Source organism: Sprattus sprattus (genome assembly GCF_963457725.1).
Source record: "Sprattus sprattus genome assembly, chromosome: 7".
Classification (NCBI taxonomy): Eukaryota; Metazoa; Chordata; class Actinopteri; order Clupeiformes; family Clupeidae; genus Sprattus; species Sprattus sprattus.
Genome location: NC_137926.1, coordinates 26,929,240 through 26,953,899, shown reverse-complemented (window position 1 = coordinate 26,953,899; position 24,660 = coordinate 26,929,240). Strand labels below are relative to the sequence as shown.

Genomic DNA, 24,660 nt, shown 5'->3' with positions numbered 1-24,660 from the left:
CTAAACATAAATACACATACTAAACAGATACTAAACAGATAAACATACCTACATGATATTTTTAGCTATACTGAACATATTTAAACATAATAACCTGGACACAGAGACAAAGACACTTCAAGTGTGTGGGTGGTGCAATATTGCAAATGTAGTGCAAACAGCAGTGAAGGAGTAAAGTGGCATGTGGGAGTGAAAGATGGTGTACATGTGTGTGTTTATGTTAAAGCAGCCCATATATATATATTTGAATGAGTGTGTATGTGGAAAAGAATCAGGAAATATGCCTATGAGAGAGAGGGGGTGTATTGTGTATAGATGACAGGATGGGTGCGGAAGTGATTGAATTGAGTCTATAAGTGATAACCCCACGAGGGCATCAATGTGTGTGTGTGTGTGTGTGTGTGTGTGTGTGTGTGTCTGTCTGTGTGTGTGTCTGTGTGCGTGTGTGTATTGAGCACCTTGCGTTGGACAGGTCCAGGTCTGACGTGACCAGCATGCGCAGGCCGTCCTCACTGAAGAAGAGGTGGTTTCCACTGGTCATGATGCCACACTTCCTAGAGGGCTTCCCTCCACTCAGCAATGAGAAGCGCTCGGCAGGCAAAACTCCTCCTGTTGATGCACATGCACACACACACGCACACGCACACGCACACGCACACGCACACGCACACAAAAGCACCAAAGGTAAATCAAACTAAAATAAACTCCTGTAACACCTACAATTAAGTGTAATATTTGAAGTATGTGTACCAGTAAAAACTACAACAAAGTTATGTATGCATAGGGAAACTTTGATAGATTTTAATATGAACAAAAGAGACCGAGTGATTACGTAATAACTAAGCCATCGAACAGCATAGGGCAGCAATCGCATTGCACACACTCCACAGGCCTGGGACATGAAGTAGTCAGGCATGTCTTTGCTGCATCCATTCACTGTGTCTGAAGTGTGTCAGGGCTATGTCTCAGGAGGCACAGTGGCTTTGCAAGCAGCAAAAGCAAAGGGTGCTGCTATTTCAGCCCAGGCCTGCATCACAAACACCACAGCACCACTGGTTCATGCCTCCTTTCACCACAGCACCACTGGTTCATGCCCACTCTCACCACAGCACCACTGGTTCATGCCCACTCTCACCACAGCACCACTGGTTCATGCCTCCTTTCACCACAGCACCACTGGTTCATGCCCACTCTCACCACAGCACCACTGGTTCATGCCTCCTTTCACCACAGCACCACTGGTTCATGCCCACTCTCACCACAGCACCACTGGTTCATGCCCACTCTCACCACAGCACCACTGGTTCATGCCCACTCTCACCACAGCACCACTCAGTAAACACATACTCCCGTGGCGTTTTTGTGAGCAGCTGCGCGTTGTACCTTCGAAGTCCTCCTTCAGGAAGTCGGGGTTGGGCGTCTCGGGCTCGGAGCAGTCGGCCCCGGAGTAGCCCGGGTCGCACTCACAGTGGGTTCCCCCGATGCACGCCCCGTGCTTGTTGCACATGTCCTGGCACTGCGGCCCAATGTACACGTTGTCAAGTGCCCAAGTTGGAGGGGTCATGCCACTCGAGTAGAAGCCCTGGTACCAGCGGAACCGCACTGACCTGGGGAACAGAGTGGGGCGAGATGAAACATGGACTGCAATCAGACGTGTGGGCCGCATTTCACAGACTTAGTGCACTTGGAGTAGAGAACAAATTAGTATATGTACTCAAAAGATACAAAAGTAAACCTGCATCTAATATAGAAATATGGCCAAAAAGGTTTCCTTATTTGAGATCACCATTATCTAAAGTGACTTATAGGACTACATATGCATACATATGCGTATGCATATATTATATATGCATATATTACATATGTATTTAACCCGTGTGGGGCCTCTATTACAATTATTAGGCTAACAATATAATTATCCTGTGTTCCTTATTTGATATCACCCTTATCAAAAGTGACTTATAAAACATATCACATATATGCATATACAACCCGTGTGTGGGGCCTCTATTCCAATTATTAAGGGAAATGTTTGATGGGCAAGGAATGGTTTGAAAATGCTTCTTGAAAAATCCTGTTTCACCCGACAGATATGGCATTACTCACCCACAGAGGCGCAGTTTGCCAAAGTGGATGACCTCCCTCCTCCAGCCCTGCGTGGTGCCAGGGTAGTAGACGCTGGCGGGGTGCAGCTCGGTGGAGCAGAGGGAGCTGGGGTGGGGGCCGCCCGCACACAGGGGCACCAGCAGGTGCCAGGTGGCACCAAAGTCCCGGGAGAACTCCAGATGCACCGGGTTGGAGGAGGAGCTGTCCGCCGTGCAGCCCACGTTAATCTGAGAGAGAGGGAGGGAGAGAGAGAGAGGGAGGGGGTGAGAGATGAATCTCATTTTATTATGTGAGATGGGAGAAAATGTTGCAATAAACTTCAGGACTGAAGCATGTGTGTCTATGGTACCTCAAACTGTATGATTGTGTTCTCGTTGACATCTATGTCCCTGGTGGTGATGGAGTGCTCGCCAAGCTCACTGGACAAAAACACCATGACCGAGTCGTCCTGCCTGTACATACAAACATACACAAACACACGGAAAACATAAGAATACTACTACCAATTACTAGCAGCAGTCCCTCTCCCTCAAACCTGAAAGTGCACTCACAAGCTCCCCTTCTGGTAGGGGCAGTAGAGTCCAGTGTTGCCCCCTGGGTAGAAGAGCCAGTTGTACTCCTGAGGCCCGCCCTCAAAGCTCTCCGATAGGACAGGTGGGTTATTGAGGGAGCTGCCATCAATGATGAGATCATCGATCACCCACACCTCTTCCTTTTTACCTGCCGAAGACAAAACACACACAGGGATAACATAGTACTTAAGATAGAAACTTCTAGAACATAAGGGACTGTAAGAGCCTGTGACAAACCCAGGGTTATGAGCTTCACTGGATGAACCTGTAAGATTGGGTGAAATGTATCTTATATTTTGATCTTTTTACAATTTGCATTGACAGAAACCTGTACTTCCCCAGACAATTCAATGACAAATGAGATGATCTTTTAAAAATAACCTGAAATAAATAACAAACTCCAAATAAACTCTACACAATTTTCAAGCACATCATGTACATCATATTGTAGGTACAATCCCTCTGAGAATAGATGACTTGCCTGTATTAGAGTAATCCCAACCCATAGCTGTGTGCCATATGGACGTGCTGTGTGTGTGAACTCACCACTGTTGTAGGGCTGCCAGAAGCGGAAGCGTGTGGCGTTGGTCTGGGCACTGGCAGGCAGGGGCAGGTGCAGGAAGAGTGTGTCCGTGGAGGTGGGGAAGAAGAACTCATCCAGCAGTAGCCAGCTGATGCCCCCGTTCACAGAGTACTGCAGCAGGACAGAGTGGGAGCGCTCCGGCACGCCTGGACACACACACACACACACACACACACACACACACACACACACACACACACACACACACGTAAACACACACACATGCATGGAAACACACAAGGGAAAACACAAATATTTGTGCCATTTGTGACAAATTATTTCACCCAATTTAGTGTTCCATTGGCGCTAAGAATGAGATGTAGTTACCCTTGGTGATGAACTTGAACGAGAACTGGATATAGAGTGTACTGGTGCAGTCCAGATCTCGTGACACCAGCATCCGTAGACCATCCTGTGACCCAGGAAAGAATCACACCAGGAACAGGATGAACATTATTTTAGTAGAAATACAGGAGCACACTTCATAAAGTATCAACATGTCCAAACAATATGAAAAGCTCTTCAGCCAGAAACAATAGGCAGTGTAGGTCACTATAGACCTTTTAAAAAGACCATACTACAAATAATAAGTGATAATAATTAGTTTAATTTGTTGCGTTTCTGCCTCCTCACGTTCATTCACACAGTAATTCTCCCAGGTGGATTATGGGATGTGTGATGTAGTGGGCGCTCACCCCTTTGAAGATGAGGGCGGTGCCAGACTTGAGTGGCTCCCCGCTCAGCGTGCCCCTCTCTGCCCCGTACACCTCGGGCCACTGCTCCGGCTGCAGGTTCTCATTGAAGTCGTCCTTCAGCAGCGAGGGCAGTGGAGCCAGGGGCACGCAGTGGGCACCGCCATAACCCCTGTCACAGCTGAGAAAGACAGAAAGATGGAGAGATAAAGAAAGAAAGGCAGAGAGAGACAGACAAAGAGGGAGGGAGGGAGGAAGGAAGGGAAGAAGAAGGTGAGGTCATCTCCGGTTTCATGATCATACGCCTGTAAGTGTGCCCCTCGGCACATGTAGTGTCATAGAGAGCAGAGAGGGCGGCACTCACACACAGTGTCCGTTATCACACAGGCCGTGTCCGGAGCACATCCAGGGGCAACCGGGCGCCAGCAGCACGTTATCCAGAGCCCAGCCATCCGCCCCAGGGGTGAAGTGGGGCTGGATCCAACGGAACCTCGTCCTCGGAGAGCTGGAGTGGCAGACACACAGTTAAATTACACTGGCTGAGGAGGAAACACCAAAGCCTGACGCAAACAAATGCCACACACACACACACACACACACACACACACACACACACAGAAACGTACTTGGCAGCGCTGGGTAGGTAGACAGTGACCCTCCGCCAGCGGGCGTACTGAGGGGCGCTGTACACAGAGCTCTGGGTGTAGCTGGAGCAGCCGATGGCGGGCGGCACACACTCCGGCGTCAGCAGGGTCCAGTGGCGGCCGCAGTCGGTGGAGAACTCCAGACGCACGCCGTGGGCTGGGCTCACCGCCTTGCTGCAGCCCATGCTCAGGTCAAACTGCAGGAAGGACGAGCCGGATACCTCATAGTCCCAGCTCTCCGCATAACGGGGTTTCTCTGAGGAGAAGAGACAGCATCATCACCATCATCATCATCATCATCATCGTGATCTTCATCACCTTGACATTAGCAGCAGCATCACTGATTTATTATTTATGACTTCTCTTTAAAGTGCTGATAAATACTGAAAGAGCGTGAACATTAATTCATCATAAGCCAAATACCATACTGTAATGAGAGGTATGCAGCAAGATGGGCCTAATGATGTGAAAACAGTTTACTTCAAACGACTAGGAAAGAAAATCTTGCCACTTGCCACAATTTTTAATACAGTTTAATTACTCAAGATTAAACATTTCTCTCCGGTCCTTGGCATATCACAAGAAACTCTAAAAAAAGCAAATATTAAATCCGATATCTTGCTGATAAATCCAATCCAAAATGAAGGTGGTGTTAAAATGTTAGAGGGGGCTCCTTCTGATTGATGTGACTTCAGTAAACATCAGAAGATCCACTGCTTAGCGGCCTCACCCCCTGTCTGGGAACTGGGGGGGGGTTATGTATTTATGGATGCTGTCCCAAATTGCACTCGCTGGGCCAGAGTAATTGATGATCCCTAATATAATGTAATATTTGCACAAAATAAAACTCCACACAGCTTGATCCTAAAATGAATAACAACGCAGGCGCTAAATTAAATTTGCACCCATTAATTATTCACAACCTGCAGCCATGGATGCCAAAGGAGAAGATTAAATTGGGTCTCCATCTTTCTCGTCCAGGCCATTAATTGTAATAAAATATAAAACATTTAAGCCATTCCAGTCCCACAGCTATATTAGATCAGTGTAATGCAGTGGGAACAAGGTGTGAGAGTGTGAGTGTTTATGTATGTGTGTGTGTGGGGGGGGGCATCAGGCCATACCGGGTGACTGTGAGAGGGAGATATGAAGAGGTGATGTGGGCTTACTGTCGCTGGTCTCAGAGTTGAAGGAGAGGGCCGTATCCAGGGACAGGCAGTCCATGGCCACCTCGCCCCCTTGCACGCGGTACCAGTTGTGTCTGAGGGGCGACGTGCCGTCAAACTTGTCGTGGAAGCCCGTCCTGCTGCTGTCGTTCATCCCGATCAGGACGTCGTCCAGAGCCCACTGGGCTGAGTGCTTTCCTGGAGGGAGAGATGGAGGCTAAAATGTCATGGACTCCAGGGTGGATTCAAATGAATCTCATAATCTCTGACCAGATCACAAAATAGCAGATATAAAGAACTCATTATCCATTATCTTATAAACTGAAACAGGAGTTTGAGAAACAGCCGAAGTGCAGAATCAAAGTGCCCATGAAGATTAAAAACAACAAATTAGGGTTTGATCCCCTGGACTGAAATTGCACTAATAATTTCCATCCGTGGCACAAAACTTAGGATGTGTTCCACAGGAGTTTTCCCCCATAGTACATGAGGCACAGCCATGGTAGTCTAAATCAAATCTCACCCTGCTGAGGTTGCCACCAGCGGAAGGCGGTGTAGGGGGTCTTGGCGGCGGGGGGCAGCTCGATGGTCACCACCTGGGGCTCCAGGAAGGAGCTGAAGTCCAGCTCCCGCAGGGATTGCCACTGAATGCCGTTATTGGTGGAGAACTGGACGATCACCCCTGCAGAGCAAAAACAACCAAAGCATGACATCAACCTAGCGCCTCAAAAACGGTCACAAAATGCTTGCAACAAGGAAGAAGAAAGTAATTAAGTAGTTAACACAACATGGCACAGAAAAGACAGAGGATGTCCTTGCAGTGGTGGCCATTACACTGCTGGCATTTGAGGATCTGAGTTTCAAAAATAAATCCTCATCTCTCCCAGAGTCTCTGGTGCTACTGATAAGACTCTCTGTCTCAGACTGGTTGATCAGGGACGCACTGTCAGAGCAAAACAGGCATGAGAGAAAAAGAAGCCCAGGTCTTTTTCATGTCTGACTTCAATAGAACATGCAAAGAGTTGGCCCTGTTACACAGCCTTGAGGGCCGATCAAACAACACACCACAGGATGAATGGAGAGAGGAGACCAGCGGTGAGCTCCATTACCCAGTTCTGCTGTTGTCTTGAAAACTGCAGTAGCCTCAGAGCGCCACTAGGAGGCAGAAGAGGACCCTAGTATGGAGTCTGGACCTTGACGTCCATTAACAAGTGCATTTATAAAAAGTGGGCTTTTTGAAATCAACTGGTGTGGAATTTCAGCTGGACCAACAACATGATGAAACAAAGTACCTTCATTACGAGAGCGAGGGCGAGTGCAGGTGGCTCCGAGGCTCTTTGACCCGATGCGGATGTAGAACTGAACCAGCCTAAAACGTGGGGGAAAACAACACAAGGTTATAGAAATCTGCCGCATCTAAGACTAGATCAACTACTTCAGGGTAAGAGCCTCCAACAAAACAAAAGGCACCATGAGTTGTGTCTTGACAGAATAGTCTGAGAACTACCTTCACTGGCATTTCTGAGGAGCTAAACTAATTTCTTTATTATGAACACACTGCAACTTCCATTGTTTTCAGGCATACTAGCTTAGACCTGTGATACCAGTCTGGTCATGGGCGCTGATGAGCCAGAGTGCTGTTGCAGGCCGGTGTGGGCACTGACCGTGTGTTGGTGGTGTCCAGGGGGGCGGTGCGGGCCTCCCTCCTTCCGGAGCTGCTGAAGTAGAGTCCCTTGCCCTCGCCGATGGAGCCACAGCCGCTGCCAACCTGCCCTCCGCTCAGGCTCTGCCACAGCGGACTCAGCTTCTCCTCGAAGCCCTCTGCCAGCTCCGTCGGGCTGGGCACGGCTGGGACACAGCTGTCCTGCTCCACTGTAGAACACACACACACACACACACACCACACACACAGACACACACACACAAACACACACACACACACACACAATTAAATGTTCAGCAAGCTTGACAAAACATGACCTGCACCTCTCTGTCTTTGAATCCATGTTTCAGCCATCTACATCGTTGTTCTTGTGGCTCTTCTATTAGTTTGGTCGTTTTGTTCTCTTACCTGTGTATCCCATGTCACAGAAGCAGACCCCAGAGATGCAGTCTCCATGGCCCCCACAGTGGTTGGGGCAGGGCTCAGAGATGTACACGCCATCCAGAGCAAAGGCTGGGGCGTCACGATGCACACTGCTCTCTTGGAACCAGCGGAACCGTGTTTTACTGAGGGGCAGAGAGAAAGAGGATGATAGACAGATGTCTTAGCAAAGGTGGTGTTGCTAACTTTGAAATCAACTACATGTTATTAGCTTACTGTTGGCATTCATACAATTTTTGTCATAATTTGAGATGGCACTCAAACGTTCTGTTAGAACTTTATTATTAGTATATTAATCATTTTTATATATATTATACATTATATTTATCTAAGTTTAAGAATGAGACACAAATCTGGGGGCATCAGATTTTGAACATGTACTCGTGATCATGTCACTCTTATTCATGTGTGCATTCCTACATGGGATTGGGTGTTACCTGGCGGCCACGTTGCGGGGGATGACCACAGTGACTCTGTTCCAGCGCTCGTAGTCCCCGGTGTTGTAGATGGTGGGCTCCCGGAGCTCCCGTGAGCTCCCCTCGCAGCCCCCCACCCCAGGGGAGCCTGGGTAACAGCCCTCGCGCACCAGGGCCCAGGTGCGCCCGGCATCATGGGAGTACTGCAGCAACACGGGGGCCGAGGTGCTGAACTGGGCCTCACAGCCAATGTTCAACTGTGAGAGAGAGATAGAGGAGAGACAAAGAGAGAGAGAGAGAGAGAGAGAGAAAGAAAGTGGGAGACAGTGAGAATTGACTTGTGAGCAGACATGGTGAGAGATAACGGTAATTACTAGTATCTGGTTTGTTTTATTGTTTTATTGTTCATCCCAGAAATGTGCACTTTAAAGACAATACAAAAGGCCGACAACATCATCTATCAAATTGAAATAAATAAAGATAAATACAGTTACTATGGTGGAGACTTCATAGTAACTCATTGCCATTGCCACATCCGAGAGACCGTGAGCTCTATTTTCTAGGCACCTTAAACTGTAGGGTGTATCCAGGACGCAGGGCCAGGTCTCGGGTCACAGCCACCCTGTCTCCGTCCGAGCGGCCGAACACCATGGCGGAGGGTGTGGGCGCGCAGAAGCTGCCGTTGTGGTCCTTCTCCATGCCCTCGTTGCCCAGCATCAGCCACACGCTCATCTGGTTGAGTGGGTAGTCAAACGCCGGCTTCTCATAGAAGTTCTGGAGAGGAGGAAGAGGAGATCAAGGGGAGATTAGGCCTCCTCTGAGGTCAAAGGTCACTGCTGTCAATACATGACACTAGATAGAGTTCAGGCCAAAATCACTTTTGTCGATACATGATATGGCTCAGTCCAAAGAGCACTCCTGTTTAAGCGTTGAAGGTTTCAACATCATGTATGGACAGAGGAGACCCTCTGGAGTTTCGAGTCTGTCGGTGATAACTGCATCACGGTTGCTCCTAGTGATGATCAGCTGACTGGTGGGCTCTCACCTGAGGGAGGGTGGGGTTGGCCATGGGGATGATGTGCTTCTCTCTCTCAGACAGGATGATGATGTCGTCGATGGACCACTGGTCGTAGCCATCGCCTGAGTGGAGCGGTTGCCACCAGCGGAAGCGTGTGCAGGGGGTCTTGGCAGCCAGGGGCAGCTCATAGTGGACAAACCTGCGGTGAGTGAAAGACAATAAAACCCAATAAAAACCTAGTTGTTGATGACACTGATTCAAATGAAACCTGCTTCCAACCTCCTTAACAGCAGCAATATTGGTGTGGTTATATTTCTAATAAAAGCACTTTGCCTTTGCGAATCACCTAAACCACTCCCACAGCTCACAGGCAGGGAGGAAACATTTGTCTAATCAGCTTCTCTATGCCAGGCCACTGTGATAAGACTTCTACATGCGACATTCCTCTTTTGTTGTGTTGTGTTCATAAAGTGGACATAGCTCTCTTCTAACCTGGGCTTGGTGAAGTCGGTGAAGTACATCTCAGCTATGAGGCCCCAGCTGATGCCGCCATCATTGCTGTACTGCAGTAGGACTCCTTCCTCACGGCTGTCCGCCTGGTTGCACTCCATCCAGTCCCCGCCCACACGCAGGTAGAACTGCACAAACTCCGCCCACTCTGTGTCCAAATCCCAGCTCACCAGCTGTCTCAATCCAGCCTGTGGCAGAAAACAAGGGGAAGACATGGGTATGTGTGGAGGAATGCACACACTCTCAAACACACACACACACACACACACACACACACACACACACACACACACACACACACACACACACACACACACACACACACACACACACACACACACACACACACACACACACACACACACACACACACACACACACAAACAGAAGAATTCCACAGTAGAAATCCCTAACTCAATCTCTCGCTTTCCAAACTATGCTTTTTTGTTATATTAATCTTTCATGAGTACACAACAAATTTCAGTTTTAAAGCTTTCAACAAACTTGGTTATCCAACTCAAAATAAACTCTGTTCGGACACTTATAAAACACGTGGCTTCTAAAACCCCCATCTACGGAAAGAGAGTGGCTGTACCTTGCTGAAGTACAGAGAGGAGCCGGAGGACACCACTCCGCACCCCTCGTCTGGGGTCACCACCTCTCCACCAATCACCTCCTGCCATGTGGAGAGTGTGGTGTCCTGGGACTCGAAGTCTGAGAGGACGCTGGAGGAGAGCTGGGTGGCAGGCTGGCAGTCGGCACCAGAGAAGCCCTCATCACACCTAAAAAAAAGAGAAGAGGGGTTGGATGTTTATTATTTTTATAATATTTTTATGTTTATGGAATGAATAAACACATTTAAGTCCAACTGCAGGGGCTTACAGTGGGTTTCAAAATCTTCATTTCATATGGCAGTCTTGTGTAAACCCAGTACAACCTTTTCTAGAGCAGTATTGTTTTGTAAGGTAAGTGTGTGTGTGTGTGTGTGTGTGTGTGTGTGTGTGTGTGTGTGTGTGTGTGTGAATGAGGGCCGCTGCCCATGTGTTTGCCCTCACCGGCAGTGTCCGTGGTCGCACCAGCCGTGCCCGTGGCACATCTGTGGGCACTGCTGCCCGATGTAGATGTCATCCAGCGCCCACTCGTCCTGCTCACTGTAGTAGTTCTGAATCCAACGGAACCGCGTGGCACTGGACCTGGAAAAAACCCAGTCAAAACAGGGCATCATCAGACAACAGGCAGACACCAGCTCAGAGATCAATGAGGAGATTACAGGGAGAGACTGATCATCGCTGGCATTTCAGTAACTGGGAACCAAATCAGTGAGAATGTTATTCCCAATGCAGACAGGAATATGAGGAAGAATAAAAATGCACTGAGGAGCGAATGGTAGCCACAATGTCAGCCTACGCCTGCTCCTAAACCAAGCTCTGACCTATGTTCCTGTTGAGATCAGGTACTGCCATATGAATCAGAGTAATAGTAAAGGCTAAATATCTCTCTGCTGATGGAATATGACACTCTTTTCACCCCCTCCCCCCATCTCAATATTTTGGTACATGCCTGTGCATCTGTGAGAGTGATAAATGGGAGAGATATGGCACGCGCCACCACGTTTATGAGGGGTGTTAGGGAGGTCAGTTTGACGACGTGGTGACCTGCAGCGTGATTGCGTGATGACCTCCACCCCCTTTCTTTAATCAGAGAGGTGTGGAGAGGCATCTTTAGTACTGATTTACAAGGCTGACCCCGTGACCTTTTATCAAGGAAGAGAATTATGTTAGGACACCTTTATTTACAAAGTGGAGATGTACAGCGAGGGGTTATTGGGGGCAATATTTGCTACTGGTCTTGAGAAGAAACCATGTGTGTGTGTGTGTGTGTGTGTGTGTGTGTGTGTGTGTGTGTGTGTGTGTGTGTGTGTGTGTGTGTGTGTGTGTGTGTGTCTCTCACTCACCATGTTTTGTGGGGCAGAGGCAGGGTGATTCTCCTCCAGTTGCTGAACTCAGAGGGATGGTAGATGCTGGGCGCCGTGTACTCTGAGCAGCTGGGCATCCCTGGCAGACAGGCCTGCACCACAATCACCAACCACCACCACCACACAGTTAACACTCCACAACCACAACCACAGCCACTACCCAGAGAGCAGTGCCGAATCCACCACAACAGAAGCAGTCACAGCCAGTTGGTACAGTCAAATTGGTACAGTCAAGACAAGCTTTAAGAGTAAACCCATTTTTGGGGGCTTCCAGCAGAGACGCTGACATTTCCTGATGAATTAAATCAGGACAGAAAGCCATGTACGGCGGCCGACACCAGAGAGGCTGGCTGAGTAATTTCCCGTTGAATGGAAATGAAGCCGAGGCAGCTGAATGAATAATCAGAGAAAAAGCTGTCAGCAGCCCAGCAGCTTAGTCAACACAATTTCTGACACGGCTATCTGCTAACACGCTAATTCCTCTAACTGTCGCATATTAAGGGCAGGCTGTGCGCGAGGGATTATGAATGGAATGAAATGATCAATATTTATGATTAGGAATAAATCACACCCTCTTGCTACAATTAGCATATGATTTAATATAGATTCTCATCAAAATAGCAGAATAGTACAAAGACAGGGGGGGATAATGTTTGTCATTAAACATTATACAATTCAATATGACAAGCGTGAAGAAATTAACCTGCATTAAATATCAGTAAAAGTATGGTGTAAATATCATGCTATAATTGTATAAATGAAAAAAAGCTTTGAAAGGCTGAGGATTTTACAAGATTGAAACTAATTTCTGAAGGCTTGCATGTTTTGATAGGCTGGAAAAAAATGATAATCTCTGTAAACATTATTTTGTATTTGACATTTCCTTCTTCAGAACTGCAGCACCCATTTTCAGACTTTCAAATGTGTCACTGTTCTCCTGGTGTATTTAATTTGTGTCCCAGGTTTGAAACCTTGTAAATGGTGATCTGAAAACGGTTTTACATAACTGAACAAAGCTTTGAAACAGTTGCCATAACACAAGCGAGCCATGTAATATGAATAAAAAAAAAAACAGCAGTATCAGCATAAAAGTACATAACCTCATGCAGATTTTCTAATGCAATTAAACAAGGAACTGAAAACAAAGGTAGGTTGCAATCTTACCTCTTTGACCAGGTGCCATGTGAGGCCGTGGTTGGTGGAGAACTCCAGGCGCACCTGCGTGTCGATGTGGGGCGAGGGCTCTCGGCCGCAGCCCATGACCAGGGAGAACTGCAGCGTGTAGGACGCCCCGATCTGCATGGACTGGGTCTCCACGTAGCGGATGCTGGAGCCGGGGCTGGGCTCTCCAGAGAAACTGCAGAGGATTACAATGCTAATGATACTATGCTAATCATGCCACTCTAACCACACCGTGGCCGAGTCCAACTGATTTTGCCAGAAATAACCATCAGACTGCTTCTGTTTCGTGAAATTACGATTGTGTGAAAATAAGAAAGGGATTTTTCATAAAAGAATAGGTGACTATGTGGTCCAGCCATCAGTTAAGAGTACTATTGGTCGGTGTTATATGCCTATGTTCAAAACATAAATCGGTCCTTCCTTAAAATATGTAATGTTTGGTGGAACCGTTGGTAGAACAATACAGGTGTTTTTACATCCTGAGTGTTTTTCCTTGGATTTTCAGGTTGTTTACGCTATCAAAGTAGTCTGAACCATACCTGAGGGTCCAGTCGTGCTCGCAGTAGGGCTGCACGTGGCCCAGGAAGAAGCCCAGGCTCTGGGTGACATCCAGCACGTTACTGAAGTCCAGGCTGATGGTGTTGAAAAGCACAGAGGTCATCGTGATCTCGTCCAATGCCCACACATCCTGCCCGCGCCCCGAGTGGTACGGCTGCCACCAGCGGAACTGCACACCGAACTTACGGGCGCCAGGGGGAAGCTCCACAGAGACGATCCTGAGAGACAAACCATGAGACCTGAAGTGCCTAAAATACTCCGAGTTCGTTAGGTCAATTGAAGAAACTCGCACAGAACTATTTCTAAGACCATAGCTACTTATTAGTAAAGGACAGCTCTACATTAGCATGTACATGTCTTTACTGGAGCTTTTATCCTCAAAGAGTCACCTTCTTCTTCTCCCCCTGGTTCACTAACCTACTGACCTAAAAAGCTCCACTGCTCTTCAGCTTCTTTATGGTCAGACAGACAGACAGCTAGAGTGTTGGATGAGAGCTGTGTATTAGATGAGTGTGGGAGTCAGTACCTGGGCTCGTGAAAGCCCTGGTAGGCGTAGTGCTGCAGTAAGGTCCAGGTGATGCCGTTGTCGGAGGAGAAATGGAGCAACACGCCCTCACCAGGCTTGTCTGGAGCAGGACAGGAGCTCAGTGTGCTGCGACTGCCCAGCCTCAATGTGAACTGGAGATACCTGCGGCATGGGGAGGGGAAGAGAAAGAGAGAGAGAGAGAGAGGGAGGAGAGAAGAGAGGGAGAGAAAGTGGAAGGAGGGAGTGAGGGATGGGAGAGTGACACAAAGAGTTTGGGAAGGAAGAGAAGAGATGATGAATGGTTAGTCAATTTAAACAGAGAACATTCACGGATATACGGAGAATAGAGAGGAAAAAATAACCTATAGTATCCAATAGAACTGAGTGCACCCCTGTGAAAAATCACTTAAATGTCCAATGTATATGTGTATAATGTATATAATATGAGAAATGGTCACACACTTCGATACTGTCAAAGTGTGATTAAAATGTGTATGTACTGTAATTCAATGTGTGCATGTGTGTGTGTTTTCTTGTGTATGTGTGTTTGTGTGAGTATGTGCTTGCATGTCTGTCTGTATATGTGCTGTGCCATGGCCGTCTCATATATGACTCGTGATTGGTGACGATAAAAGGAGATGGAAGGACATCATAGACACGCCGTTATCCTCCCTCTGCCCTCTGCCTGGGCTCACCTCCCTCAGGTTCACTGCCCTTGACAGCATGGCTTAATTAGTCTCTCTCTCTCTCTCCATCTCTCCTGCTCAGTTTGTCTCTCCCTCTCCATCTCTCTCTCTCTCTCTCTCTCCACCAGGTGTTCATTCAATCAGGAGAGGACGCTCACTTAAAATATGGCCATCAGATGGCACACAGGGTGCAGCAACAGGCATCATCGGTCAATCAACAGAGAAGCCATCTCATCACACCTCTCTTTCTCTTCCATCTCTCTCTCTCTCTCTTTGTACATCCATCATCTCTTCATCTCTCCTCTCATCAGCAGCCCTCCCCACCATCAACATCCATCAGCCCCCTCCGGGATGGAGGGACAGAGAGAGAGAGAGAGAGGGAGAGAGAATGATAGAGAGAAGGACAGCGAGATGACAAAAAGGAGATGAGTGTCTGCAGCACGACTGGATGCAGTCAGCACTAGAGCCTCCTACTGAGCTCAGAGAGTTCTGGTGACGGCTGAGATTCACTGTGGCTTCCCACACACACACACACACACACACACACACACACACACACACACACACACACACACACACACACACACACACACACACACACACACACACAGCCATACACTAAGTGAACTACTGACTAATGTGCATGCAAAAAAAAAAAGATCTTAATAATATAAATCAAAATATAATATCTTAATAATATACTAAAGTTTATGTACTGTCTATAAATAATTATATTAATAAATATAATTATACTTTTATATTTCATTATATTAGCTCCAAACTATTGCCTTTCCCCCTGATACATCCTGAGTCACACCGATTAGGGGGCCCTTATGGACCAGCCCTCTATGTTGTATGCTACGTTGTTATGGGATCGTCAGGATACGCAGGGCCCTAGGCTGAAGCCTGCTCTGTCTCTATGGTCTATCCAGCCTGGGCCGAGGATGTTAGAGAGTTCTCTGGTTACTCTCTTCGCTGTGTCTGCCAACAGATGCCAAGAGAGGTTTTGGGGGTGTGGGAGAGTGACTGAAACATCATAATTCAGTTTTATAGTCAGACTTATATGGAGTCTTATTTTACCAGCAACATGAAAATGCCTCCCACGCACCGCACTCTCTATTGCTAGAGTGGAGTGCTTCACCAAGGCCAGTTCGTCTTTTCTTTCTCTCCATGTTTCTCTTCTCTCTTCACATCTGTTTATGTCTCCATGTCTCCTTTTCTGGCGGCATCTACCCAATTCTTCTATTTCACTCCCACTTTTTCACTCGCTCTCCATGTTTACCCCAATCTCTGCCTTATCTAATCTCCCCTTAATGCATTTTGTTTTGTTTTAACATCTACCACCGCACTCTCATCACCCCTCTCTGTCTCTCTCTCTGGCTCTCATCACTTTAAGCGTGTCTTCACCTGGCCTGAGAGCTGTCCAGAGGGGTCGTGACCAGGTGTCTCCTGCTGTCACGGTTGAAAACCAGGGCCTTGCCACTGGCCAGCACGCCGCAGCCAAAGCTGACCTCGGCCCCGCGCAGCGATGAGAAGCTGTGGTAGGAGGAGAGGCGCGGGCTGGAGAAACCCTCCGACAGGAACGCCGGGAACGTCTGAGACGCCAGCTCACACGCCGGCCCACTGAAACCAGGATCACACCTATGGGTGGAGGAAAAGTGGGAAGGGAGAAAGAGAAAAGAGGTGATGAGGGAGAGGGTTAGAGACAGAATGAAAAACATTTGGAGAGAGCAGATGGTGAGAGTGGGTTAGGCCTTTGATTAATGTCCATTATAGTGGTAGAATCAAAATGTGAAAAGATGGATGTTTTGTGCTTCTGTATTGAAGACAGTGAGCATTAGAGAGGTGGCAGGGAGAGTGAGGTTGTTTTGTACTCACTTGCAGCCGGTGCGAGAGCAGTGTCCTCTCCCAGAGCAGAACCGCAGACAGGTTGGTCCAATGTATACTGGAACACAGACAAACAGCAGGTGAGAACATTCATTCAGTTTGCTAGTTCGGTAACGCTTCAGGACGACGTGGCTAAGATACTTCAGAGGATTTCAGACGAGGAAGGTAAAATGGGCACGTTGGTGTGTAAACGTATTGCTTTGAATCACGAGTCACATGAAGAGCACTGAGAAGGTCTCTCGCTGCTCACCGTTGTCTATGGCCCACATGTTGGCAGGTCCAGTGCCCGTCTGGCGCCAGCGGAAGCGAGTGCTCTCAGTCAGAGCCGCATTGGGCAGAGGGATGGAGATCCTCGTCCACCTATACGAACACACATAGCAATGAGGCAAGGCAGAGAAGCACAGGCGAACACTTGACTCTGTGAGGTATATGGTGTTGGTGAAAATTAAACAAACACACACACACACACACAATCACACACACCACATGCACACATACAGTATGTTCAACACACACACACACAAACATACACACACAGACACCCACACACTGACCCGCTGTAGTTCTCAGAGGAGTAGGTTGTGCTGTGGGGAAGGTGAGGCCCAGCACACAGCTCAGGCAGGCACTCAGTGTGGAGGAGGGACCAGGAACGCCCGTGATTGGTGGAGAACTCCAGATTGACACTGCCACACAGAAGTACACACGACGATCACTGGGCCAGCTAAGACAATAAACACTACAGGGCTAGTCTATGGACATTTCTAAGTACAGAGAGCAGACACATCCTCTGTCATTGGTGCTCATAACTCTCCCTGTTGCACAGACTTAGAGGATGTTGCATCAGGCAGCAGGGCAGTGCTTGAGAATGCCAATCTTCGGGGGATTTTTCTGTTTTATGTATGGGCAACCCGGAGGGCTCCACCAATCAAAACACTTGAGACGAGACGGTTGGAGGAGACGCAACTCCAGCGCCGCTAAAGGCACGTAGACCTTTAAAGAAGTCTTGTGCTCTTGGCAATAAAGATGAGGCACTCCCTTCAAAAAACGGAAAAAAGAAACTGTAGAAAGAAACACTCCCATTTTATTCCCAGACTGAACCCAATATTTCAATATAGTGTTAACAATTCTCATGATTATCGTTATAGTTACTACAGTTACGAGTCACACCCTAGTGGAAAGGGGAGAACTTGAAATGGTGCCTTAGCATTAAGCTCTCAGCAACAGGGAAGATCACACATATGCTTTAAGTGGTATATTCATTTAATGAGTATGAGCATGCTCTTTCCCCAAACCCTTCATCACTTCTCTACTTAAATAGTGCCACAGTAATAGCTAAACTTGGCACAGGATTAGGAGAGTGAGCTCAAATGGTGTGCTAAACAGTGACAGAGAGAGAGAGAGAGAGAGAGAGAGAGAGAGAGAGAGAGAGAGAGAAGCAGAGAGCATTCTCAGCAAATACAAAATATTCTGCTGTACAATGTTGCCTGACTTGATGTTGTGCAGTGACAGAGACAGAGGGCCTGATTTACTAACAGGATTGCGCCCATTTTCTGGCGTAAAATAGCGGTCGTAACGAAAAACGGTATTTACTAAGCTGGCGCAGCGCATATTAACGCCTGTGGGTGTGAACAGGGGAGGTAACTTGGAGGTGGGTGGTAACGTAGGCGTGAGGCGCAATTTACATGGGTGGAGACAAGGTAAGTGCGCCTAATGATGTCATGCGTGGTATTTACTAAACTGCCTGTGGAGCGCACGTCTCCAATTTGCAGGCTAATTCTCCGCCTCATGAAAGCACGTCTTAACCAAGCGCAATTTCATTGAGTCTGAAAACGTTGATATGGCAGCAGTGATAAGAGAAAGGCGAAGAAAGAAGACAGAGACAGCGCACAGAAATAATTTTTTCAACTCGCATAACACATTTTCAGTTAAATGAACCACAAATCATTAGACGGTACAGGTTAACCAGCCACGCAATACTTAAATTACTGAACCAGATCAGAAATGACATCTAACCCTCCAACCGGAGATCACATTCCATTCAATCAGTTGGTAAACATTGCAAATATTGGCACCGAATCATTTCAAACAGTTATAGTATCAGCAGTTGATGTATCTCAGCCTTCACAAATATTCACGCAGGTACTATGGCGCACTGGTCAATACATTTCCCCACTGCCTCAGCCGAAATTTTAGACATCAAACAGGACTTTTTTTGAAATCGCAAACTTTCCGAACATAATATGAACCATTGATTGCACCCACGTCCATATATATTGTAGTGAACCCATGTCCCTTGTAGAAATTATTAATCTCGCCATGTACACATCTATATTCATTATAATAGACAGTTTATGCATTAATGCCACCAATAGCATATTCTTTATAATCGTGTTCTTTTTAACATCTTGCTGTAGGTGATGGCGGGCAGAACAACATTATAGCAGCGCACACATTGAATCAGGTTCAGTGATTGAGCGAACGTGAACCAATATATCAATCTCCACTTGCTGTAGCTTCATTTTCTCTTCCTAAATAAATACCACGGAAAATGCGGAAAAACACCGTGCGTTAATGTGCGAACGCAGTTTAAGCAGCGGTCGCAATGTTAGTAAATCAGGCCCTATATAGGGCGGAGTAAACACAGATTGCCCAGCGCGATCTGGTTTGATAAATACCAACTAAAATGCGCTAAAACACCGTGCGTTAATTTGCGAACGCAGATTAAGAAGCGCTCGCATATTAGTAAATCAGGCCCAGAGAGTGTGAGAGAGAGAGAGAGAGAGAGAGAGAGAGAGAGAGAGGGAGAAAGAGAGGCATGGAGAGAGAGGCAGAGAGAGAGAGGCAGAGAGAGAGGCAGAGAGAGGCAGAGAGAGAGCATTTCCAGGCTAAGTAAATATTGAACTTGACAGGTCGAATAAGAGCCGAGTCAAGTTTGAGGAAGAGAAACAGTTAGAGAGAGGGGAACTGGGCACCTGTTGGCAGGCTGGTATGAGCCGCAGCCGAGGTTGATGGAGAACTGGGCCACATGTGTGTGGGCACCGGGGAGGACGGGCAGCAGTTGTAGGAAGTCTATTGCCCAGACGTGGCGCCCGGCTCCACCGTGAGAGCGTTGCTCCATACAGAACTGAGTCACAGGAGTCTGGAGCTCAGTCGGCAACGCCACCGACACCACGGCCGGAGACTGGGAGAGAGGAGAGAATGGAATAGAGAGAAAAACAGGAAAGAGAGGAAAGAGGAATGTATAGATTGGTTAACATTACTTTTATAGTCACACTGTGTTGATCAAGTTATCTAGCAAAATATGGTTTATCTAGATTCAGATACACTGATGCTTGAAAATTGTCTTGATAAGTTCTAACTTTGCAAATATAATTTGGCAATTACATTTATTTAGCTATTGTCCATATTTGACATTGTACTGTAATTCTGTATCAAACATTTGTGGAGGTCTGAGCTGTGTAGTGATTAGCTGATGAGACGTGCTGTGTGTGGAGAAGCATGTGGACCAAGGGCCCTACCCTGTAGGCTGAGTAAGGCAGCGTGTCCAGGAGCACGTGGTCCCTGCGCCCTTCAGAGCGTCCAAACAGGATGACGTTATTCTCATGGGACTCTCCTGGGTCACACTCCCCACCTCCTGAGAAAGACACACACACACACACACACACACACACACACACACACACACACACACACACACACACACACACACACACACAATCAGCCAGCTGGGAGCACTGTCATCACAGTACTGAATGAAAAAAAGAGCCTTGTGAAGCCGTTAGTCTTGTAATGGACTCTGCGGTGTGTTACCCATGGTGAAGTGGAAGCGCAGGTTGCCGTAGGAGGTGGTGTCCAGGTAGGGGGTGCACACCTTCCTCAGGCCCTCCTTCTGGAACACCAGGGCCGAGCCGGACTCTACCTCCCCACACTGGGTCCCGTACATGGCCCCCTCAATGTCCCACCTGAGGCAGGGGGAGGGGTGGGGGACAAAGTAAGCTTCAGCAGCAACTTACTGTATGGACAATCCCACAGACCACATTATTCAGTGTTCACTGTTTTGCGTTGTGTAAAGGTAATTACTTCCTGCAGTAATGATGAAGTCATAAACAAGACAGTAATTGCATGGGTTACATAGAACTATCAACGAGTCACTCTGCTGGTTTTGCAGTAATGAGGATGGGAAACGGGGAAATGTTTCTGTACATTCAGTAATCATTAAACCTTATACCTGTCAAAAGAAGCTCACACTTGCAAAATATCTCTCCCTCTCGCTCTCTCTCTCTCTTTCCCTCTGCACACACTTTCCAGAGCAAAAACATTTCACACTGGGGAGAGTGTGAAGTCTCCATCTAGCAGGTACACAGGCTGTTGGGGAGGCAGAGCCAGGCAGCGGAGAGAGACAGAGAGAGAGAGAGAGAGAGAGAGAGAGAGAGAGAGAGAGAGAGAGAGAGAGAGAGAGAGAGAGAGAGAGAGAGAGAGAAGTGAGAGCGAGAGAGAGAGAGGCTGGGTGGCCCTCCTGCTGCCGGCACATGACAGATGTAATACTCCCCCTCAGCGCAGCACATGCTAAACACACTCCCACACTGTGGCCTCATTAAACACACACCACTACCCCCTCTGACTCTCTCCCTCGCTCACTTGCTCTCTTTTTCTCTCTCCATGAATTTCACCTGAGAGCTGAACAGTTCGCCAGTGGACACACTAACCAGTGCTAATAAGCTGAAGCTGTCTAAAGGTTTATATGCAATTACACTTTAGCACAATGTCCGGGAAAGTGAGTTGACTTTCTGTGGAAAGAGACTTTTAAATGTGAAAATGTGTGTGTCTGTGTGTTTGTATGAGAGAGAGAGAGAGAGAGAGAGAGAGAGAGAGAGAGAGAGACAGAGAGAGAGAGAGGAGGAAGAGGAGGAACAGCAACACCAGCTTGTCCAGGGCTCCATTCATTATCCCATATACTGACACATAATGATCTGATTGGCCACTAATGGCCTTTTCATCTGTCCCATGTCTTCATGCACCTCCCTCTCTCTCTCTCTCTCTCTCTTGCTCTCTGACTGACTGTCTGGTGATAATGACTACTGGCAGCGCAGCACAATGTATACTTTAAAAATACTAAAATATGGAAAGGAGGTGGGAAAAAAATGTAAATGTGTCATTATTCAGATGGAGGCAAATTTCAAAATAATATAACTCTAAGCTGTCTTCCCATCTCTCAAACCCTCGCCCCTCTCTCTCTCTCTCTCCCTCTCCTCTCTCTCTTCCTCTCTGACGTGTCCCAGCCTCTTCTGCTGTTGTTCCCTCTGCGCAGCAGATGGTGTCACCTCTTTAGACAGGTAGGAGCTCTGTCAGTCCTCCACAGGAGGAGTCACACTCAATCGCGTGCGCACCACCTGACATATGACACATCACCCCTGACCGTGGCGTCTTCTGCTCCCAGTCTCCCCACACACACGCTCTCGTCCAATCAGCTCTCTCTGCGTCCAGCCCAGCTCTTCAGGACATGGGTATGGCTTGCACAACCACTCACCCATGAACAGACGTGCACACACACACCTCTCCCCCTCTAAACGCAAACACACACACACACACACACACACAAACACACATTTTTCATCTCTTCACTCACCCACTGGGTGGGTTCTCAAAGTCCTCCTCCCAGTAGCTGCGTCCCTCCTCCCGGTGCAGGTCGATGTCCCGCGTGGAGGCGAAGCTGTGGCCCTCGCCCCCATGGAAGTACATGGCGTTCTTCTCTGACTGGCAGGCATGCTAACCAACAAGCAAAGAGAAAAAGACTGGTTAAGGATGTGTTAATGGGATTTCAATTATTTTAAAAAATCAATGTTTTTAAGCACGTGTTTGTGAGTTCTAATATGGGCCATAGTATAATAACAGTTATAGAATTGTTGAATTTGCGACATTTTGAGGTATGCTTTTATAGGCAACTACTTTTGGTATCATATTCAAACTAATTTTGATGGCTCATGGTCATGTGAAGGTCGGATTAATACACCTGTCATTCCCACCAGCCTTCCAGGCTTTGCAGTACGTAGTTTTGTGGGCCGGGATGAAACGGAACACCCAGCGAAAGCGTCAGGAAAGCTTTCACAGACTGCTTCAACGGTGGAGATTTGTTATTTAAATTTGTGATTAAAAGAAGAATATGGCATATGGTTGCGACCTCTTACGTAACGTTCTGTTCACTTTCCTTGCTCAAAGTCTACATTAAATATCAAAGTAAAACACAGTTTTCATTTGTCAGCATACCTTCACAGTGGCACCAGGGAAGAAGAGCCAGTTGGCGGTGTCAGGGGGATCCAGTGCATCCTCCAGCAGGTTGGGCCTCTGGGCGGCGTTGATCAGCAGCACGTTGTCCAGTCCCCAGCAGGACTCATAGCCATCGGGGCTGCTGCTCGGCTCCTGGGCCCAGCGCACGCGCACCCCCTCTCCTTTGGAGCCCAGCGGCATAGGCAGCAGGTGCACCACCGTGCTGCTGTTAGACGGGGCCCTGAGGGATGGAGGAAGAGAGAGAGAGAGAGAGAAAGAGAGAGAGAGAGAGAGAGAAAGTAAATTAGTGAGTGAGTGAGTGTGTGGATGAGTTAATGAATGAGGGCGTTCTAAGCTGAATGAATCTGGAAGGTCTTATCTTCTTCCATTAAGAGAATGGGAAAATAACGGAAGAGAAATGAGCCAAAGAAAGCGTGAATGCAAACAAAGGTTTAACAATAGCAATTCTTAAAAAAATGAAATAGGAGATTTTGATAGAGGCTTGTGTGGAAAATAGAAAGCGAGGGAGCATGCTCTTGGTAGTAAGCATACTTTATACAATGGGTAGCTGCAGATGGGAAAGATAACCAATAGCCCCATAGTACCAGGAGACTGAGGTATCAGGGTACATTAAGTGTGGAGGAACTAGGTGTGTTTTTGCTATCCAAGGTAGAAAAAAATCAGTGTAATCCTCAGACTGCAAACCTAGGCTTACACAAAAGCTAAACACAACGCTTACGCCACGTTATGAAATTAGGCCTCGTCTAGCATGTAAACAGACAAACTAAAGGAGCTCTTGAGCAACAGAGACGGAAATGAGAAATCAGGGGGAGGCGGTTTGTTACTGACAGATGGGGGGATTAGGAATGGAAGTCTGTGTGAGGAGGATAAGAGATGGAAGGAGAGAGAGGGAAAGGGAGAGAGAGAAAGAGAGAGAGAGAAAGAGAGGAGAGAGAGAGAGAAGAGAAGGACCTGATCTTCTCCAGAGTGATCCAGTCATCTGAGCTGTTCAGGCTGTAGGAGACGATGATGCTGGGGTCAGAGTAGCTGAAGCGACAGGAGCCGGAGCCTAAATAAAGAGATAAACACACATACACACACACACGCACACACACACGCACACAAAGACAGAGAATTGGTGGAACAGATTAATATGCTTACATATTTGTATGAGCGTATCTGTGTTTGCACGCTTACATAAGCAACTGCGTACATGTTCTCTGTATTTTGGGTGTGCATGGGTGTGGGTTTGTGTGCTCGCATGCAAGTCGGCCGGACACGGAGCAGACTTAACACACTCATTCCTCATGACTCGACAGCTCTGAGTATTAGCGTCAGCGCGCTAAGCCCCGCGGAGAGGAGGCAGCAGAGAAGAAAACGTAGCCGCCGCCGATGCAAAACAACGTGTCAGCTTTTTCAGCATCAATTCAATTTCCTCACTTGAGGCTGCCAGTGATCCACGGCTGCCCCCGGGGCCTCCCGACACTGAGCCCAGCTCGCGCCAGGCCCACATAAATGATGTCTAAACAGTGTCATGAAGGAGCCGGGCGAAGAGAAATATCTGTGTGTGTGTGTGTGTGTGTGTGTGTGTGTGTGTGTGTGCGCGTGTGTGCATGTGTGTGAGAGAGAGAGATCGGCTTATGGTCTGTATAGAGCTAAAGCAAGGAAAAAGGATGAGCAAAATGCTGATCCATGCTTTAACAGGGACCACCCCTACTTTAGATCTGCTGCAAGGCCAGAGAGAGGTGGAGAGAGGTGGAAAGAGAGAGAC

General features: G+C 47.7%; 1 protein-coding gene across 1 annotated transcript in view; it reads right to left on the bottom strand.

Annotated features, from left to right (window-relative positions):
• The window catches only part of reln (reelin), a gene marked incomplete at its 5' end in the record, with an annotated part of 110,008 nt that overhangs the window by 15,106 nt on the left and 70,242 nt on the right, over positions 1 to 24,660 (bottom strand). Inside the window, 35 exons of the mRNA XM_080842738.1 lie at positions 459 to 609; positions 1,384 to 1,607; positions 2,107 to 2,333; positions 2,456 to 2,558; positions 2,658 to 2,826; positions 3,225 to 3,407; positions 3,589 to 3,673; positions 3,957 to 4,134; positions 4,318 to 4,458; positions 4,580 to 4,853; positions 5,767 to 5,961; positions 6,287 to 6,445; positions 7,056 to 7,132; positions 7,428 to 7,635; positions 7,835 to 7,992; positions 8,305 to 8,540; positions 8,851 to 9,057; positions 9,329 to 9,500; positions 9,794 to 9,999; positions 10,407 to 10,593; positions 10,867 to 11,004; positions 11,766 to 11,878; positions 12,951 to 13,143; positions 13,508 to 13,744; positions 14,053 to 14,214; positions 16,146 to 16,379; positions 16,617 to 16,683; positions 16,876 to 16,985; positions 17,180 to 17,308; positions 19,598 to 19,806; positions 20,144 to 20,259; positions 20,436 to 20,587; positions 22,252 to 22,391; positions 22,890 to 23,130; positions 23,862 to 23,958. Of these exons, the coding sequence (XP_080698864.1) occupies positions 459 to 609; positions 1,384 to 1,607; positions 2,107 to 2,333; positions 2,456 to 2,558; positions 2,658 to 2,826; positions 3,225 to 3,407; positions 3,589 to 3,673; positions 3,957 to 4,134; positions 4,318 to 4,458; positions 4,580 to 4,853; positions 5,767 to 5,961; positions 6,287 to 6,445; positions 7,056 to 7,132; positions 7,428 to 7,635; positions 7,835 to 7,992; positions 8,305 to 8,540; positions 8,851 to 9,057; positions 9,329 to 9,500; positions 9,794 to 9,999; positions 10,407 to 10,593; positions 10,867 to 11,004; positions 11,766 to 11,878; positions 12,951 to 13,143; positions 13,508 to 13,744; positions 14,053 to 14,214; positions 16,146 to 16,379; positions 16,617 to 16,683; positions 16,876 to 16,985; positions 17,180 to 17,308; positions 19,598 to 19,806; positions 20,144 to 20,259; positions 20,436 to 20,587; positions 22,252 to 22,391; positions 22,890 to 23,130; positions 23,862 to 23,958 (5,878 nt within the window). The remainder of the gene's footprint in view (positions 1 to 458; positions 610 to 1,383; positions 1,608 to 2,106; positions 2,334 to 2,455; positions 2,559 to 2,657; positions 2,827 to 3,224; positions 3,408 to 3,588; positions 3,674 to 3,956; positions 4,135 to 4,317; positions 4,459 to 4,579; positions 4,854 to 5,766; positions 5,962 to 6,286; positions 6,446 to 7,055; positions 7,133 to 7,427; positions 7,636 to 7,834; positions 7,993 to 8,304; positions 8,541 to 8,850; positions 9,058 to 9,328; positions 9,501 to 9,793; positions 10,000 to 10,406; positions 10,594 to 10,866; positions 11,005 to 11,765; positions 11,879 to 12,950; positions 13,144 to 13,507; positions 13,745 to 14,052; positions 14,215 to 16,145; positions 16,380 to 16,616; positions 16,684 to 16,875; positions 16,986 to 17,179; positions 17,309 to 19,597; positions 19,807 to 20,143; positions 20,260 to 20,435; positions 20,588 to 22,251; positions 22,392 to 22,889; positions 23,131 to 23,861; positions 23,959 to 24,660) is intronic.